Raw genomic sequence first — 19,468 nt, 5'->3', positions numbered from 1 at the left:
ACACGGGGCCAGAAGAAACATGTAAACTCCACACAGGAAACTCCCAACAGGTTAGAAGATTCAAACCAAGCACTAATCACCGTACTACTGTGAAAGAAAAGTGACATTTAATCTCAATCTAATTATTTGCAGACAAAGAGCTAATAAATATCACATCAAACCACCAGTGCGAGAAGCATAAATATAAAGCAAAGCAAGCTTTATGCCTGGCTCCATCTATTGCCAACTATTTTATACATAGTGAAATACATCATTAAAACACTGCTGCTTGTTTAGTCTTAATAATTAAGTTCAAGTCTTAATTTAAACAATAAACTACACTTTAAATTAAGGCTCAGTCTGAACTAACATGCATTAAGGAAGGGGAAAGGAAACGTCATGTTGGCCTCTGCATTCATCACTTAGCAATATTGTTAATATTTGTAATGAAATTCTACCATCCTTAGTAACTCACCCTCTAGCAGGTCTCTGGCCAATCCCGGTTCAGCTCCAGTAGAACGGACAAAGTCGGACAGGACTGCGTCCATATCCACGGTCATGTGATCATGAATTCACAAGTTGGCGGGTTGCATCCAGGCATTAAAAAAAAAAAGAGAGAGAGAGAGAGAGAGAGAGAGAAAGAAAGAAAAAGCTGTACTCTGCTCTCCCCGACAGGGCAGCAAAGCGAATGGATAAGGTGGAGTCGGCCTCTATCTTCAGCTAGTCTGTCAGCCACACCTGAAAAAAAACAAAAAGAGGGGGGGGAGAGAAGACAAAGTAAGATTAAGGCTGCAGGTAATAACCCATCAGAGTTTAAACATCCACATTAATCAGCTTATAAGAAATGAAAAGAGTGCAAGGGGTGATATAATGACCTTATTCAACCCCTTTTTAAATACAAGCCTGTTGTGGCCTGGCTGTTTTTGAACTTGACACCTTTCACAGTCACTTGTCCCGCCCATGAAAACAGCAGAGGCATACAAAGAGCACAGGTTTCACTAACTGTTTGCTCAGAAACTAACGGGAGTCAAATGACAAGTCGAGTAGCTCTGCGAGGTGTGATGTTTGTCATGTAGGAAACTTTACTGTGTGGTTTCAGCTGCTTTTATGAAGACTCTCTAATTAGCTGTTTTGAGTTCAGAGAAGCTGACAGATTAAAAAATTAAAAGTCATGATTCATGATCCCTGTAAAATCTGGAATCAAGACAAACAAGTGCTTCAATCACACCTGCAAATATGACCTGCTGAAAGAGTAAATGAGTATGCACCAAGTATAATTTACAACATGGTTTCCCACTAAACTACATTTATTTGAGGAAGTGTCTCTGCATCTCGTCTAAAGAGAGCATGTAGTGTCACACAGCTGATTGGTGTGCTTGGTGGAAATTTTACTTTGGTTTAACGTTGTTCAATATTTTCTGTTAAGGCGCAACTGCAACATATCTACAATACACCAAGACTGCATTTTTGCTATTGAGCAATTTACTGGCCCTATAGATATTTACTAGCCCACCAAAAAAACTAGCTTTATCTATAAAATCATAGTACTTAATTTGTATATTTTTGTAATTTATATATCTATATATCCATCCTGCATGCTGCACCTATCTCTGCTAGAAATCATGGTTGTTGTATGCTTGCAATTAAGTTTGAAAGAAATCAATCAAATGTAAATTGTGGCAAACTAAACAAAGAGTTGATCTGCATATAGACAGCTTCTTATTCCAACTTTTTAATTTAGTTGTGCTGTTATGTAAAAGAAACAATATTTGAAAGATTTATCTTATTCACATTTAAACCATCTTAACTGAAAGTTTCTTCAAATAATTTTATTCCCATTTTAATGTAAAAAGATTTGTTTTGATTGGTAGTAACTGTCAGCCACTGGGTCAGCTGCTATTTATTTACTGTAAAATCCAGAGAATATCATTGTTGATGCAGACAGCATTTTAGCATCTTCACCTACAGATAAAAACTTCATACCATTCGTTTAGTCCAATGATAATGACTATGATTGCTCCACAATGACCAGTCAGCAAGCAGTCAAGAAAATAATGGGAAACCTTGTTCACAGAAATACCAACACCAACACCCTATATGAATATTTCTGAAAACATTAACTGGAAAAGGTCATGGCTCTTACCAAGAAAATGTCTACTAACCAACAAACGAGAATGGCGACTTTCCAAATTATTCATAACTGTTGCTGTGAAAATGTTGTTCAACCAGAAATTAAAAAGATGGGACTGGACAACTTGTACATGTTTTGTAGAAATTATAATGACACAGTGATGCATCTTTCCTGGAACTGCGGGGAAAAAAAACTTTCAGAATTTTTTTTTTTTTTATATGCTCTCAGTAGACATTTTTCCCCGATGCATTTAAGGACTAAATTACTGAACTGCTAGTTTCTGGTATTACTGAATAAAATTCCAAAGTCATTTTTTAAATTATGGTCATCAGGAGTCAGAAAGGAAGTTTCAAAAAACTAAGATGGTGACAAAAACAGACACCTTTAAGTCTCACCAGACTTTACTAACCAACTGGTAATTTCCCAGTGGCTATGTCCATCTTTTATACCATCTATGGGACCAACAAGCTGAAGTCCAGTGCTGCCACATCTGTGCTTTATATTTACTCTTGTACACTGAGTGAGGAGAATAAGCAAAGATTAAGATAAAGCAAAGAAATAACAAACTATGTGGTACCATATGTCTGACAAAGCAAGAGGTAAAAGAAGTGAAGACGTGTCACATCCAAGTACAGCCTGAGGGAGTGGTTTGGTATGAGGAAACACGTCATGCCTTTCACTCATTTGAAATCAATTAGTCTTCAAATTTCAATGGCAGAGCCGAAGGACCCACAGTGAGCAAGCTTCAGTTTGGAACTAAAATCAATACAGAAAAATCATCAGGACTGAAATAAAGACAGAGTAAGGATCGACGGGCCGTTGGCATAAAGGATGTAGAGGGCAATCGATGCACAGCAGACAAAGACTATGAATCAATATAGCCCTGGTCTGACGAATGTAATTTGGGACCAAATAAAATCAATGGGCCTCTGTTTTGTTTTGGGTTTGTTTTTTGTTTTTTTCAGTAAAGATTTGCAGCACATATTCAGACAGTTTAAGTGAGTGCTGTAGCCAACGTGATCAATTAACCAAAAATATTCAGTTGGAGATACGAAACAGAGAAGAAAAAAAAACTAATGCTTTTCCCTTTCACACGTAGCGAATGTTTGAGGGGTGCATACGTAAACCCTGTCCACCAAAAGCTCAGGTCTCAGGATGCGTCACTGTGGGGTTTTTGTGTGTTTGTTTTTTCTTAGGCTCTGCATGATATCAGTGAGAGTAGATATCCATAACATGGTCATCTAAGCCACACAACTTTGGCTTTGAGGACATAAGCTCCATCCAGCTGCTGTCCAGACCTTGTTTCCAAAAGGGGGAGCTACAACAGTTAGTTTCAAACAAACAATTAACTGAAGGGCTGCACGAATGCCCACTATGAGGTAAAAAAGAATTAGTCCAACATTAAAAATACAGAACTGGTAAGCACTTTACTATTACTTCAGAGGGTTTCCATCCATCTTTGCCAAACAGTTGGCAAACAATTTCTCTTTTATATATATGCTTATAATACAGTCATAATACACTCAATTATATTTCAGTATCATCTAGAATATGTGTAACAGAAGAAGAAAAATTACCCCTAAGAGGAAGTGGGAATTATTCTGTTATCCACTGTAGTGTGGTGCAGAGTTTTTTTTTCCACTTTACTTCCATTTTTTGATAAGCAGCATGATGAGGAGGAATGAAGAATGAAGTAGTGATTTAGGTACGTACTACTAGCAGGGATTTGTCATGGCCTAGCCCAGGGGTCGGCAACCTGCGGTTCTGGAGCCACATGCGGCTCTTTAGTCCTTGTAGCGCGGCTCCGCGTGGTTTGGGAAAATAAATTAGAAGTATTTAGCTGAAGTGTATTTTATTTATGTTAGTTCTTTTTTAACTTGTAGTTCTAAATTGGAAGATTATTCTAATATTGAAATATAAAAATAAAATTATATTCTATTATTTTTTTATTGCTCAAAATAAGCGTCACACTCGCGGAAGCCGGTGCATTTATCGAAACTTTCAACCCCGGGTAGGCCAATTATGGATCTTCGGATCCACATTATGTCAGCAGCTATCCTCCTACGTGAACTATGTTGAAAACAAACACCGCTCACGCCTCACAGATGACAGCTTACAGTCCTGCGTGAAGATGAAAGTGACTTCGTACAGCCCCGATTTGCAGACGCTGTGCGCCGAGGTTTGGGACCAGAAGTCTCATTGTAAACATATCACGGCAGACTCGACGATGTTTGCATGAACACGCTTTTCAGCATCTCTTTATTGAGCACTTTTCACACACGGTTGCTGTACGCATACAGCCAGCTGTAGCTTTTCAGCTCACAGCCCGACACATACCATCACAACAGCAGAGAGAGCACAGACGTTAAGGCGGCGAGGCGTGATTGCGGGTGGCGCTCAGGTGCGTCCGACTCCCCTGCAGCGGCGCTGCAGACCACGCCCCGCCACACACATTAACCAGGTAAAATATATATTTAGGCAGAATTTTGCAAATATCTATTTTTCATTTTTTAGCGGCATAGTGATTTTTTTCCAATTAATTTTTTAAAAGTCAGGTCAAGGCTCAAAAAGCCCAAAGGCGATATAAGGGTGGCGGCTGACAACAGTTTTTGTTTGCTACATGGATCATTTTAGTTCAGCTGGGTGTCTTTCCTTTTGTTATATTTCTTTAAGAGTTCAAAATGTGTTAATTACATAAATAAAATGTAATTTTCTCTGTAGCACTTCATGGATTTCATAAACAACACACTTTAGTTGTTCACACAAAGCATAAAGGTAAAAAAAAAAAAAAACAGTATATACAATGTTATCTTCATTTTAGATGTCAAAAAGTATTTGCGGCTCCCAGTGTTTTCTTTTGCGTGGAAACCGGGTCCAAATGGCTCATTGGGTCTTAAAGGTTGCTGACCCCTGGCCTAGCCTTATTATCCACCCTTATTTCTGATCAATGTGGTTCAAAAAGGAAATAAAATGTAACTATAGATACAGTTTGTTTTTAAAATTTTACTCTATATGCATGTAAATCACTAGTTTGATGAGCAAAATAATATATTATAGTGACTGCTGACTCCATATATATATATATATATATATATATATATATATATATATATATATATATATATATATATATATATATATATATATATATATATATATATATATATATATATATATATATATATATAAAAAAAAATAAAAATACCTACAGTCATCTATTCCCATCAGTCTCATGGCTCATCCACCACCTAGTGTTCCTGCTTCATCTGACTCAGTGAACTCTTTTCCACTGTGCCTGATGAGTCACGAGTTTACTCTTCTTACACCTCTCCACAGTTCTCTCGCTTTCCCTGCCTCCCTCAGTTTCTTTATCATTATTAAAGGCACGCAGGCACACGGGGGAGAAACAGACTTTCTCAGGCAGCACTGTATTTCTAGAGCATTCTTTGCAAAGTCAGCAGCTCGACGGTCTCTTCTTCAGGGCCTCCCAATATTCTTGCAGTTTGTCAGTTCAGTGAGGTCTACCGATCACATACACATTAGTGTAACGAAACGGGCTGAGATCTCATTTGGACTGATACAGAAACAAAGATTAGACTGTATTCTGACCAACAGGACAATCGTGGCCGACCAGAAGCCTCGACCCACACTCTGGGAATCACTGCGACAGGTTTTGAGTCACTGTCTGACAAGCCTTTGTTATAAAACAAAACAAATTAGGGCAATTTTATTGCATTAGTACAAAATTTGATATAACATAACTACTATAACTACTACACTGACAGGGACATGCTATAAATGAAGTGAGGCCCATTGCAAGAAAACAGAACTATTCAAAATATCATTACAGCTTTCTGGCAAATTCTCTTTTTTTTTTCCCCCCCTGGTATAATACTTAAAGAAATGAAAGCGTTTAAAAAGGAGAAAGCAGATTAAAACATATAAACAGGAAGCCACCAGGTTGTGACAATACCACAGCATAGTAGATGTACAGGCTACGCCTTAAGTTCTTATGGCTAATCAGTGATGGCTTTAGCAGCAGCATCAACACATTTTACCAACTATGATGGCTTTAGAAGAGGACAGTCTTCTAGTTACAATGTAAATCTGTGTTTTCTTATAATCCTGTACCATTATGTGATGTATAGTCTCCCAGCACAGGCAAAAAGCACTCAGAGCCATTAAATATAAAAAAAAAAAATAAAAAATGGAAGGGTGATAAACAGAGGGCTGTGGACAGAATGTTCTCACACACCAATAAAAACCTAGCTGCTGCTGATGTGTAATACTAAAATCATCAAATGGCACCTCCTTCAAAAACACTTTTTTCTAGGATCAAGTTGGTATAAATGACAGTCTGTGTCCTCCAAGTCTTCTGGCATTACACTATAATAAAATCACTTATCTTATTTTTTATTCTATGCTGGATCAGATCTGAGTGCATATTTGCAGGTCAGGTCACTCATGAATCAACTGTTTCGATCACAGTTACTTCTTAACTGTAAAACTTTTTTAATGGTGCTGCACAATAAAACTAAAGTTATAACACAGGATTAAATTATGGCGGAACTTAAAGTCATTAAGACCGCAATAAAAATGTTTATGACACTGAACACCCTGAAGGGAAGGAGGAAGTGTGGGAGGCCATAAGTTTATGGCATCCATCAAATGCTCATCAATAAACAATAATTTGTTGTGGTGTTGGCGCAGACTGAAACTTCACCACAGAGTTTGACACCCAAAGGTAATTACAAAGCCAGAGTTCACCTTTAAGGTCATAGCGGGCTTAAAACAACAAAACATGATATCTAACAAATACCTTGTATTTCATGCCCTCAAAATCTATTATTGCATGGTCAAAAATTTCCATTTGGCAGCCAGGGAAAAAACATTCTCAACAAGAGAGACCCTGCGTGGATTACTGAGCAGTACTATCGCTGCTGCCAACATGGGCCAGTCAGTGATTTGTATCTGGGATGGCTGAGCTTTTGTCTGGCAGGAGCGCTTACGTAACAGGAGCTGCTGACAACACGTGGGTGCTGAGCTGAGGGCGGGAGAACGGCCTGGATCACGGAGGGAGACGGAGAGGTCACCACAGCCCACTGTGTCAGCCGTTGGTGGGCTGAGGGGGTGACTTTGTCGCTTGGATTGGGACTTCAAGTTTGCTTTGCTGTTCTTTACAGTATTTAAGGAGGACACATTTTTTACTGTTTTTTGTACTGGTTTTACTGAACACACGAGGGCTGTGGAAAGTGAGCAAAAAAACTAATTTTATCCACTTTTTATGGTGAATATTACAATATTACATTGATAATAAATCAGTGCTGGCTCCGTATGATTATGATAACTAAATAATTGGGATAAAATCTTTGTTGTTTTTTTTTGCATTAATTTTGGCAAAACTCTGAGAAGTGCAGCTCTAGCATCAATTTCTTGTCATTTTGCATTATCATCTTTTTGTGCTTTTCATGGATTCAATTACATTTTGTATCCATCCACCTGATCTATCTTCCACATTGTCTTTATCACGAAGAACATTTAATCCAGAGCAAAACATTTGCCACTCGATCTGTCCTACTGGATACTCGCCTTTTCCTTCAAAGTTCTGTGTTTTTGTGCTTCCCTAAAAGCTCGGTCTCACTCACTGTTTAGTTCAGCTCCAAACAAGATGACTAAAAGGGGGCCCTTGGTGTAAAAGATCTATATTTAAAACTCAAAATATTTCAGTAGAAGAATTTATCAGTAGGTCTTGCTTTCAAACTGTTTCTCATCTGGTATACGTTTGACTCCGTTACTTCTGCTGTGACTACCAGGGTGTTTTCCTTAAACTGCCTACGTCTTTAATTCATCACAGTCTGAAACCACAAACTTCTCTTGAGGGGGAGGAGGACCTGTGGTGGCCACTGTGCGGTGGGACTAAAAAATTCCCTACTGGATATTGATGGTGTTAATGCTTTTTTCATATATTGATTTGTTTTTCAGTATAGATTAACATTAAAATTAATCTTAAATGGCATGTTTTTTTTATGTTCAATAACTGCATAATACCTTCAAAATACTTAACAAATCAGGCACATATTAAGACTCAACACCATGCCCCTCCAGCTGTTCAGCTAATATCTGTCCACTTTTTGTTCGCCAGTTCCAGCAGGCTAAATTCAGTCTTTATTCCCTCAAACCAGAAACAATGGTTGCCACATTCTTCACTGGGACTAATTTACCATGAATGCAGGGTAAATTAAATCTAATTTCAAAATAAAAACAAAGCTGAGCTTTTGCCACACCTAAAAACTGATTTCTGGAAAAAGCAAACAGATAAAAGCACTTTTTTTTTTATATGTAGCATAAAATCTCTCAGATCTGTAGCAGAGCTGGTATGATGTGGAGTCCTATTATGGCAAGACAAACAAAAACGACTGAAACAAAAACATCGAGCTGCCCTCATTGCTGTAAATTTCCATCTCGCACTCTCCAAAAGGCTTCACTTCTTATTACTCGCTCAGCAACACTGTTTGCAAACCACGAGTTATGAACCACGTTTTCCTCTGGCCTGAAAGTACAGAGCAGTCTGACTGTCTACACTAACAGACATGCAGAGAATTGATCATTTGTAGGAAAGAAATACTATATGAATACTGGACAAATTACTAAAAAAAAGATATGTAAAAGGAAAAGCAGCATTACAACAAAACTAGCAGATTTCTACATATGACTGGCTAATCTGGTTCCAGATATCTGAACGATCATTCACAAGATTTTTTTTTTTTCTTAGCACAAATATCTTTGCATTGATTATTCTCAAAGCTGGCTTTTGACTTCAGCTCCATGATGCTAGTGTGCAACTTTCCCAAGGCCATTCAAGAATGTTTAAGAAAATACCTTTAAGAAAGACACTTTTTTTTAAGTGCAATAAATTAATATGTTAAATAATCCACATTACAATTCTGTCCAATTGTGTTAATGATTTTTGACACAAATCTCTCAATAAAGCTATGCCTCAAAACTCTCGCTTCTGGAATTCTACTCTACAACTGTGATCCCTCATCTAATTTGTTTGTCTGTAAAAAGCAAAATAAATAACAACTGATGCATTATTACCGTACAGAGGCAAATACTAATGTTTTCCACTCCTGCCCGAATGGACACTGGCAAAGTAAAGCACTGAGATTAAGCTAAAGGCAAAAAATAAGTGAGTTATTAGGTAAATGAAGCCACTTCTTTAGGCAGAACAGGTTCTGTGTTTTGACTTTTGGTAATGCTGATATTTACATTTGCATCACAGTTTGTGCTTTTTCTTGCTCTATGAAAGAGGGAAACGGCTCACTGAAACCCTGTGAAGGGGGAGATTCACCGCCTCGTGTTTTTGCTCGCTAAGGTTTCATTGATTGTGTGAAACTCAAGCTTTGCTCTACATTTAAGTGACAAAGAAGCTGTCACACAAAGAACAAGGATAGTATGCTTTACCTAAATAATGTTGAGACTTCACCAGATGAGGATGGCCGAGTTGTTCCCCTCTAATGGTCAGTATGTGATAAAACACAGTGTCTATAAATGTGCCCGTTCTATTTTTGTTCAATCACATAAACCTTTCCTGTGATCTCAGCAAATGCAAAACACACCCTCTCCGCCTGGCAAAACCACATGAGTAATGAGATAAAGGGCATAAGGCAAACAAACAGGGTGAGGCGATGTGGCTGGTGGGAGTCGAAGCAGGAGTGACAAGTGTGACTAAGTGCTTCATCTCCACCACAGAGGGATGGTGGGATAGAAAGCAAAACCTTCCAGCCTTTGGACAGAGCAGTGAGCACTAGCAGCTACAGCTAGACTGATGAACCAGCCAGATTACTGCAGTTCCATCTGCTTCGGTGCACACACCTGCCAATAAGTGACTACAGCAGAAGTGCAGAAATGACTAATTAGGTCTGATGCACCTAAAAAAAAAAAAAAACACTGTTTGCAATATAAAAACACAACACCATCGTTAACAGTACATGAACCAGTTCTCCGTCCAGTTCATATGCAGACCACCAGAGCAGTCAGCAGCAGTCAGAAACAGTGGCTGCTTGGGACTGATTGGGACTAGATCCTCTGTGGGAAAGCAGCTTAATGGAACAGAGGACAACATCATCAGCAACCTGACTAGACAGCCACAAGACCGAAAGACCGGGAATAGGTGTTTAGCAGACACCAAACTAAAAAACACACACAAAACAACAACAAAAGAAAAACAAAACAAAACACATAACCACGTACTTCCCTGGTTGTTAATATACTTGCATGGTTCATAGACGTGAAGTGTATCTGTGGATAACTCTGGCATCAATCTGGATTTTTTCCAGGCTCAAAACAGTCCTCACTCAATATATAAGTATAACTGGATACACACTTAGAAAACTAGGAATTTTCCTTTTACAGCTGGTTATTTGATCAACAAAACTATTCTTGTTTTTTAAATTACAATTAAAAGGCTAAAACCTTTTTGGGAGACACCAAAAAAATGATATATCCAGGAAAAACCCTGTCAGTGATCTTTATTAGCTTCAATAATACAATACTACTCAGGCTATCCTGGCAGCTAATAAGGGGAATTTAGAGAGATACTTTAGGAAATACTTGTATAGCCACATGACTGATGTGCCCAAGTCTCAATCACTCTCTTGTTGTCTGACTTGTCAGTCACAGTAAGCTCTGGAGTGTCCGCAAGGCGTAGGCATAGCATACTGTCCTTAAAAAACAGCCACATGCATAAAAACAGAGCAGAGCAATGGCCTCCTTGTTATTTCTTCTCAGTGAGTCGAAGCCAGTTTTTAAGTGCTACAGAAACCGGGTGGATACGCTGTGAACAATCAATCACAGTAAACACCAACCATGCTGCTGAAGGAAGCCAGCAGAAAGAAAAACAAAGGTGTGGTGAGATGGCTGTCCTTCAGCTGTCTGAATCTGTGGAGTGCTGTAATCTGGTTACTGACTGAGCTCAGTCAGCCTACACTGGCTCATTACATAAGAAAGCTACAGCTGGGAAGGAGGCTGATCATTGCCTGGCTGAGGAATGGAGGAAAATTGAGATCTTTACCTAGGTCTTCCAAAGTTGCCCTCATATGAAGGGTGCAGCACAATGGCTCTGCTGCTTGTGTATAGGAAGTGCTGCTTCAGTCTCCTCAACATAATAAGTAGAAGGTTTAAAAAAAAAAAAAAAAAAAAAAAGGCCTTATCAGACAACAGCCTTGGACAAGAAAATGCACAGCAAAGCAAACAGAGCGCAGAGCGATGCAAAATCGCCTCGTTATATTGCAATATCCTTCTATAGGGCCGGGCAATGCTTTCTTTTCCAACTATGTTGACCTCATCTTCAAGGGCAAATGGATGCATCATAGGAATAGTGTAGGCACATCACTTTCCAAGGGCTTGTATAATGCCAAAGCACTGCAGAAACAGCATCGAGCTAATGCTAGGCTGCCGCAGACATGGTCTGCATCAATTCTCATTTTCCCTTAATTCATTTATGAAGCACTTTTAACTAATTTACTATCACTAAAGAGAAAAAAAAAACAGTTTTGCAATTCAATTACAATATTTAGGACTTTAAATTGCTGCATTCTCAGGGAGAGACTTATGGTTTCAGTTGCTATTGGGTTACATCTCAGAAATCAATAGAGTAAATTTGAGTGTGCCTATTCCCCTGGACAAAAGGAAATATGCTAGCAAGCTGGTCATTGGAGCAAAATCAATAATCCCACTGAACTACAGCTCAGGGGTACATGCACAGACATGTTGCTGACATATGAATTATGGGGACTAGAGGACCAGTTCAAGTCCATTAGCCAAAAAAAAAAAAAAGAAAAGAAAAGAAAAGAAAAGAAGAGAAGAGAAGAGAAAAAGCTTCATCATCTGACTCAGACAGTGTAGCTGCAGGAAAGATGGGTTATAGTCTTCCCAAATAATATTATTGATTATATTTAGAGGCACACTACTCTGATATGTCGACACAGGTGATCTAATCAATATAATCCTACTTTGTATCTTTAGTCCACTGGCTACAGTAAGGACAGCCAAAATAGCAAGGAGGATCAGCGATTTAGAGTTTCAAGCCCATTTGCCAACAACTTTTTGTTAGCAAATTTTTGATTTAACTGCAAAATGTGCCAGCACAACCGAGCTTCAGCTTTCAGCACCTGCTCAGGGTCTGCAACACTTTGCAGTATGATGCTGAATGTAACTCTAAAGAATCTAATAATGATTAAAACTAAAGGAGTATCCGAACCACATTTTCCCCTCATTCTGTTTAGAAGAGTACAAGTACAGCCTACAGTACTTGGTAAAAGTCCAGGCCTGTAAGACCGCTATGTACTGATATAAAGTCCCGACAGGTGCAAAGGTGTGAGGTCCAGATCATCGCTTCTTGTTGCTTTAATTATCTGTTAAGTTTCTTTTACAAAACTGGCAAAGCAATGTTTAAATTGAGCGCAGCATTTGGCTAAATATAATGAGCATAAAATACAAATGAATACACTTCAACAAATTAACTATATGCGGACCAATCATGCTTTCATGTACAGTCACCACCCAAAGACCCATTTTGATCCACAAAAAAAAAAGCAGCTGATTTGCATAAACAAGAATGATTCAGTAAGGAATCCAGCTTTTTAATGTAAATCTAGTACTGGATCAGTATTGGATCAGAAAGCCAAGGTATGAGAACTGAAAAAGCTGCATAGCTGCATTCCTACTTATTTTTCTTCCACTTGGCTTGTCTCTGCAAGAGTACACTGCAAGAAGTGTCAGGTCTAACGAATGTTTACAAACAAGTCAGGAATTTAAAAAATTAAACAAAGTAGGCGAGATGAGCCTCCCTGCAAGGAAAATAAAAACACATTTCAACCCTGCTGGCTTAACCACCATCTGGGGGCGTCTGTGTGTGTAATGCGTAAGACAACACCACCATCCCGAATGCACACACAGCTGATGTCAGAGATTCCACACCATGCCTGCCCTCTCCAGGCCGTGCCACCTGAGCTGGACGAGTCCAAAAGCTGTCCAGTCATCAAACAAAAATCTGCAAAGTCTAATGTCCCTCTCACAGCCTCCCTATCCCGTTTGCTGGCTCAGAAACAGGCAAACTTGATCCATGTGAACCTCTATTTTTTTCTCAAGTGCTCAAGGCAAAACAAGCTGAAGAAAACAGGATTTACTTACAGATCATTTGATCACAGTTTTCACATTTGGGTTGCAGACTGCAGCCGTTTTAAACTTCATGACTGAACCAAGAAATTCCTCAAGTTTATCTGGTCTAAAAATAGTGCAACACTGGTAATAAGGGGGAGAAAAACACATTCACAGACATTTAGGTCAACTATTAGTATTGTTCATGAAAACAGGGTTCCTGAATGTTCATTACACAGCTGCGCACTTGTTCTGAGTGTCTATCTTTACATCTAAACCAGAGCAATAACAACTGTGTCAGCACCACCACCAATGCAAACAGAGAGTTAACATCTAATCCAGGGGTGGGCAATCTCAGTCCACGAGGGCCGGTGTCCCTGCAGGTTTTAGATGTGTCCTCGAACCAACACAGCTGATTTAAATGGCTAAATTAGCTCCTCAACATGTCCTGAAGTTCTCCAGAGGCCTGGTAACGAACTAATCATGTGATTCAGGTGTGTTGACCCAAGGTGAGATCTAAAACCTGCAGGGACACCGGCCCTCGTGGACTGAGATTGCCCACCCCTGATCTAATCTGAGCTGCCAGAATTAGAGCAACCTCCTGTTTCAGATAGCCTAAAAATAATCCACTGCTAATCACAGTTTAAACATAGAAAGTCTGCACTGTGGAGAGCTCAAAACAGCTGATGGCTAAGATTTAAACACTGTTGGGGACAAAACCCAAGGAACGTGTAATGCTTCAATCAGAGACAATCAAATCAGTGACGTCATCTTCTCCTTCTGAAAGCATGAAACCCTTTATCATTCAGAGCTAATTTTCATTAACAAAAACCATTTATCTTTTTTGAAAAAGTGCACTGTTCTTAGGAATCATCATTCTCTGGTCCTTAAGCTGACTGAAACACAAAACACCAGTTAGCATTAGAAGGTTTTTACAGAACGGATGACCTAATAAGCTAGAGTATGCTTATGTTTCCTTTCCTTTGTATGAATGCATGTCTTCAGAGTTTCCTGTTTAAAAAAAAAAAAAAGTTTCAATTAATGCTTGTCAAAGACCTCTTTAGCGAAAAAAAGGCCTAACAATACCAAAATGATCTATTATTTTTGGACTTCTATAAATAAAGAGCCTTCAAGATGGGAACATAACCATCCAACAATAGACTGTAATATTCCTTACCACAATATAAATTTCCTTTTTTTCAACCACACATTACTGTTTTCTTTGGATTTTGATCTGGTCGTAAATACAACCTCTACAAATGTAATACCTACAGCAAATTTTATGACTGTATTTACTTGATTTTCATTTCAGATTTTTTTATGTCAAACAGCTAGCTTGGTTTCAAATCTGTACAGGTACAATGCACAGACACTGACATCTGCTAATTAGTGGTTAATTATTAAACTGTCAAAATGGCAGAATTTAAGTAATTTACGAGGAAGGACCAGCAACCAAATTTCAGGCAGGAGGTGAAAAGCAGTGATATTACTCATATTTTGGTGTTATTTGCTGTTCATGCATGGTAAACTGTTGTTTTTAAAAGATTTTAGCATAGGTTTTGGTCAGAAACTTGACACATTGCATGTATACAAAAAGCAGTTAAGTTTATGACCTTTTGTGTTAGACTTGAAGCAACACTACTCTGTTGATATACATGCACCACGCAAGCAAGCACAAAGTGCATGTAGTGTATGTAGTGTATGTAGTAGTGCTGGGCGATATGACGATATATATCGTGTGGATGATAGAAAAGTGTCTATTGTGCCATTTGTCTTCTATCGTTTCTAACCCTAATTTTATAAATTATTACATAAAATATATCATAACCCTTTACAACCGGTTGGAGCAGGGACATTGCGTTTTGCCTAACTATTTTTAAATCCCTGTAGAACTGGAACCACGTAAGGTAGCAATAATTTTTTTTTTTTTTGCATATGAAACCATAGGACTCATACTTACATCTTATTCCATTAGCTTGCCCTAGGTCACGGTTTCCTTCCACATATAGCTTTGCAAAAATTGCATAAAAAGCACTTCCAGCAACAAAAACATAATATTCCAGAAACAGGCTTTGCCGATCCGATCAGCTGTTCATAACACTTCCTACGTTGGAATATAACTCAGCGCGAACTATCGCATGTCCGCCATTACCTGTCCGAAACCGGAAGTGACATCATTTTCGTGGAAAATGTAGTTTTCTAGCTTCAAAGCCTATATTGGTGTTTTTAAAAGTCATGTTTGACTTTATGCTTTTCTGTATTGTTTCTGGGATGCTTAGAAGTCAAATTACACTGTTGGAAATAGTTTATTTTGATGCACATGCTGTGTTTTTGCAAATTTGCATTTATTTATTTTCATTTTTCCTGTAGTATATAAAAATTAGTGTATCTCAAAAATAAAACTATGAAGACACTCAAAATAAATTTCTCGTGGTTGGAAACTATTTTGTGCAACTTTTTTGTATTTACAGTTTTGAGGGATAAGCCTCTTAAATTTCTCTAACTAGAAATATATGTAAAAAGCAAAACAAAAACGATTTTCAATTTTTTTGTAGTTTATTGCACTTTTTTGCAATTTATGTAGTTACTATGGACTTAATGCATACATATTATTAAAATTTGGGCTATAACGGTTGTATTGATGTATAGCAACTAGAAATGCTCCCACAAATGGCACTACAGCATGTAAAATGTAAAGATAAGCTCTGGCGGACTTGGTTCTATGGTAGGTCTTAAAGGGTTAAATAGCCTGTGGCAAATACATTAGTGTTGTCTTCTCACTATACATGCTCTTAACTTTATGCAAGAGAAAATAAAGTATAAAAAAAAAAAAGATATTTTTCGCAAAGAAACTCAGTCTTGTGTTTTTGACACATGGTGCTGCTTTACGTGCACCCGGATTTGCGACATGCTTTACGGTAACTCAAAACAAAGACTGCACCCTCTCCACTCGCTGTTTACAGACTGCATACTTTCCAGATGACCACAGGTCAGGTGGTATATCGTGATATATATCATTATCGTGATATAAAATAATTCATATCGTGATAAATATTTTTTTCCATATCGCCCAGCACTAGTATGTAGTCTGCACACAGAGGCATTCTGATTGAGGTACAGTGATGGTTTAGGACAAAATGTCTCCTGGTCAGTGGAAAGCTTAAAGTTTTTCTTCAGCCAGATGTAAACTCTTGCTGATATTCACTGGAGCAAAGTAATAATAGCCAAGTCCAGCCAGCTGAAATGGGCAGTATTAGCTTCTGAACACAAGTGTTTATCAAAGTGTCTGAGAGCTGATGTCATAGTGTAGCAGAGCATGTAGCAGAGATGTTTGAATTCACTTAGTCCACTTTCCTCTAAAATACTGCTCTGAATGCCACAGCATGAATCACCCGACTCACATATCAGTGGACAAGAACAAGAAACGTGAGTGCTGATTTTTATATAATGGATACAGTGGCATCAACAACTTCTCGATGAAAATAAACAAGCACACATTTTCCTCTTTAACAGGATATGCCTTAATTGACAGCAGCAAGTGATTTCTGATCCATGGTCATTATGATTCTGCCTGAATGGTCATTTTACATAAATTTAGAAAACTAAATACGTACAAAACCAGTAAGAAAACAAAGGAAAAAGTTTAATCATTTAATTCTTTAAATCCACAAGAACTTCTTGACTCAAATATTCCAAAAACAAAAAAGTAGGCCATCCTTTGCAAATGAACTCTTTCACTTTTCATAACTAACAAAGTTTTGACAAATAATTAATAGAATAACCAAGAAAATAACTGATTAGTTTAACTATCCACATACATGTGTTATCATGTAATAAATATAGTAACATGTAGCATTAATGCTGAGATAGTTATGATTACCATTTTACATACAGGTGCAGGCCAATCTTTATTTCCTCCTTTCCTGTCCAGTATGATGGTTTACTAGATCTCAGAGGGTCCTAGGCTATGCCCGGGGCATGTCTCTGCAGTCAGGCCCAGTAATCACCAGTCAAGGAGCGATAATTAACAACCCCACATGAAGCAGGCTGCTGTGGAAAAGGGCTTTAGGGGACTATAAGTGGCATTCCCACATTCCACACAGGGACCACACTGCTTTGTGCACGGGGTTAGTGCAACGGGTGACTGAAACAGCAGAAAATGTAATGAGGGTATTTGATCCTCAAAGTGAGAGGGGGAAGTGGAAGCTAATCTGCCATCAATGCATTACTGGTTCAGAAGCGCACACAAAAAGAAACCCAAAATAAGACATTAAGAGTGATGACCCCTGCATGACTTCATGGGAGTCCGTGCTTTGCAGACCAAAAGAGGTGCACAGACACACAAATGCTGGTCCAGTGCTGCTGAACATCCGGCGAGAAATGCTGCTCTGCCTCTGAAGGACATCAGCACAGAGATTGATGGATAAATTGCTTCCTGCAGTGACTGTTTGCAGTCAGCTGTCATCCTAAACTCTAAACCAGTTTACAAAAGTCCTCAACTGGCCTTGGTGGGCTCAGTGATTTGTATCCTTTGTGAAGAAACACAAGCCTCTGCATCCATCTTAAAACTGCCTACCTAAATATTCTAAAGGGTGGATATTTTCACAGTAAATAACAAAATGTGTGTTTTGCCTCTAGAAAATTAATTAAGATGATTAAAATAATAAGATAAGATAAGATAACCTTTATTAGTCCCACACGTAGGAAATTTGTTTTGTCACAGCAGGAAGTGGACAGTGCAAAAGTTGTGAAGGAAAAATTTGAATAAAATAAAATAAGAATAAATACAGTACACAACTGTACAGAATAGAATAAAATAAAATACTATATACAGTAGAATAAAATAGAATAAAATATACAATAAGATAAAAATAGAATACAAATGCTATATACAACTGAGTAAAAATACAACGATGCCAGAAAGGATTATTGCACATTAGTATTATTGCACATGTGTGGATGTGTGTATTAGATCAGTCAAAGTCTTTATTGTGGAGTCTGACAGCAGTGGGGAGGAAAGACCTGCGAAATCTCTCCGTCCCACACCGTGGGTGCCGCAGTCTCCCACAGGATATAATAGCACAGGATTCCCTGCTGCATGTCCAAGCATGACACAAGCTCATCTTTGGTGATACAGCTGAATGACATTGAGGACCGCCCAACCAAGTAACCAAGACTTTACCAGTAAACACGACATGAGAAAGGTCAGAGTAGATGATTAGCAGCAACTGGACTTTAAAAGAAGAGCACGGGAAAAAAAAGAGGGTGTTGCCAATTATAGTTAGATAACCCTGTACCTGTGGGTCCTACCCAAGTGAAGTCTTTGTGTAGGAATCACTACATAAAGGCACCTGTGAATGCAAGCACTTCTACACAATAACACATACTACAGAGTTTGAACTGTGATTATTGACCAAAGGTGATAAGTCTAAATTTGTTTTGGCAAGCCTAACAAATCTTAAAGATGACTAAAATCACCTCCTCTGTTGCTTTGATCCATGCATTAATTTTAAAATAAACTGGCAATATTTGATGTTACAGGGATGGCACTGATGCCAAAATATCCTTTTTGCTTCATGTCTAAACAATTAGTATTGCATAATTCACATTTAAAAGGCAAGTGAGATGACTACTGCTTTCATTTGCATATCAACCCTCAAGGAATACAAGACATTTCTTAGACTCCAACTTGATCTTTGGCTGCGCCATTTTAAAATTAAGCACATTCGTTCCAGTCCTGCAATACAGAAACTGCTGTAAATAAAAGAGCTTAGAAACTGCTTAATACAAGAAACAAAATGGATCTGTGACTTGCAAGTACAATACCTACAACAGTAAAGATCTACTAAATCAGCCTGAATGTGAAGCCAACCAAGCCCTGCCCAATTTAAAGCCAGCGGCTAAACAAGCACCAGCCTCTGCAGGCACGCAGCACTAATGCTCATGTGAATCCCCACGTGCTGCAGGCCAGTCGCTATACACAGCAGGGTGACTTCACGTCACACCCCATATGATGTCATCCTGGGGGAACAGGCTCCTCATTAGGGCTGTGTGTGGGATTACTCCTGATTTCCTAAATCAACGAGGCAGAGCAGGAGACTATAATGTCCCCTGGTCTGCACAAGAAAAGGCACATGCCCAATAATATGCTTTGAAATAAACATTAATCTCAAAGAACATGATGAGTGATTTACTACA

The 19,468-nt window shown here is 38.4% G+C and overlaps 1 protein-coding gene across 2 annotated transcripts in view; it reads right to left on the bottom strand.

Annotated features, from left to right (window-relative positions):
• The window catches only part of otud7b (OTU deubiquitinase 7B), a 46,691-nt gene that overhangs the window by 20,162 nt on the left and 7,061 nt on the right, over positions 1-19,468 (bottom strand). For both annotated transcript variants that reach the window (XM_013268394.3, XM_013268395.3), the window contains exon 2: positions 455-717. In XM_013268394.3, coding sequence (XP_013123848.1) covers positions 455-539 — 85 coding nt within the window. In that variant the 5' untranslated portion in view covers positions 540-717. The remainder of the gene's footprint in view (positions 1-454; positions 718-19,468) is intronic.

The sequence above is a fragment of the Oreochromis niloticus genome, linkage group LG11 (genome assembly GCF_001858045.2).
Source record: "Oreochromis niloticus isolate F11D_XX linkage group LG11, O_niloticus_UMD_NMBU, whole genome shotgun sequence".
NCBI classification, from domain to species: Eukaryota; Metazoa; Chordata; class Actinopteri; order Cichliformes; family Cichlidae; genus Oreochromis; species Oreochromis niloticus.
The sequence above is the reverse complement of the archived record's forward strand: the minus strand, read 5'-3'. Positions and strand labels throughout refer to the sequence as shown.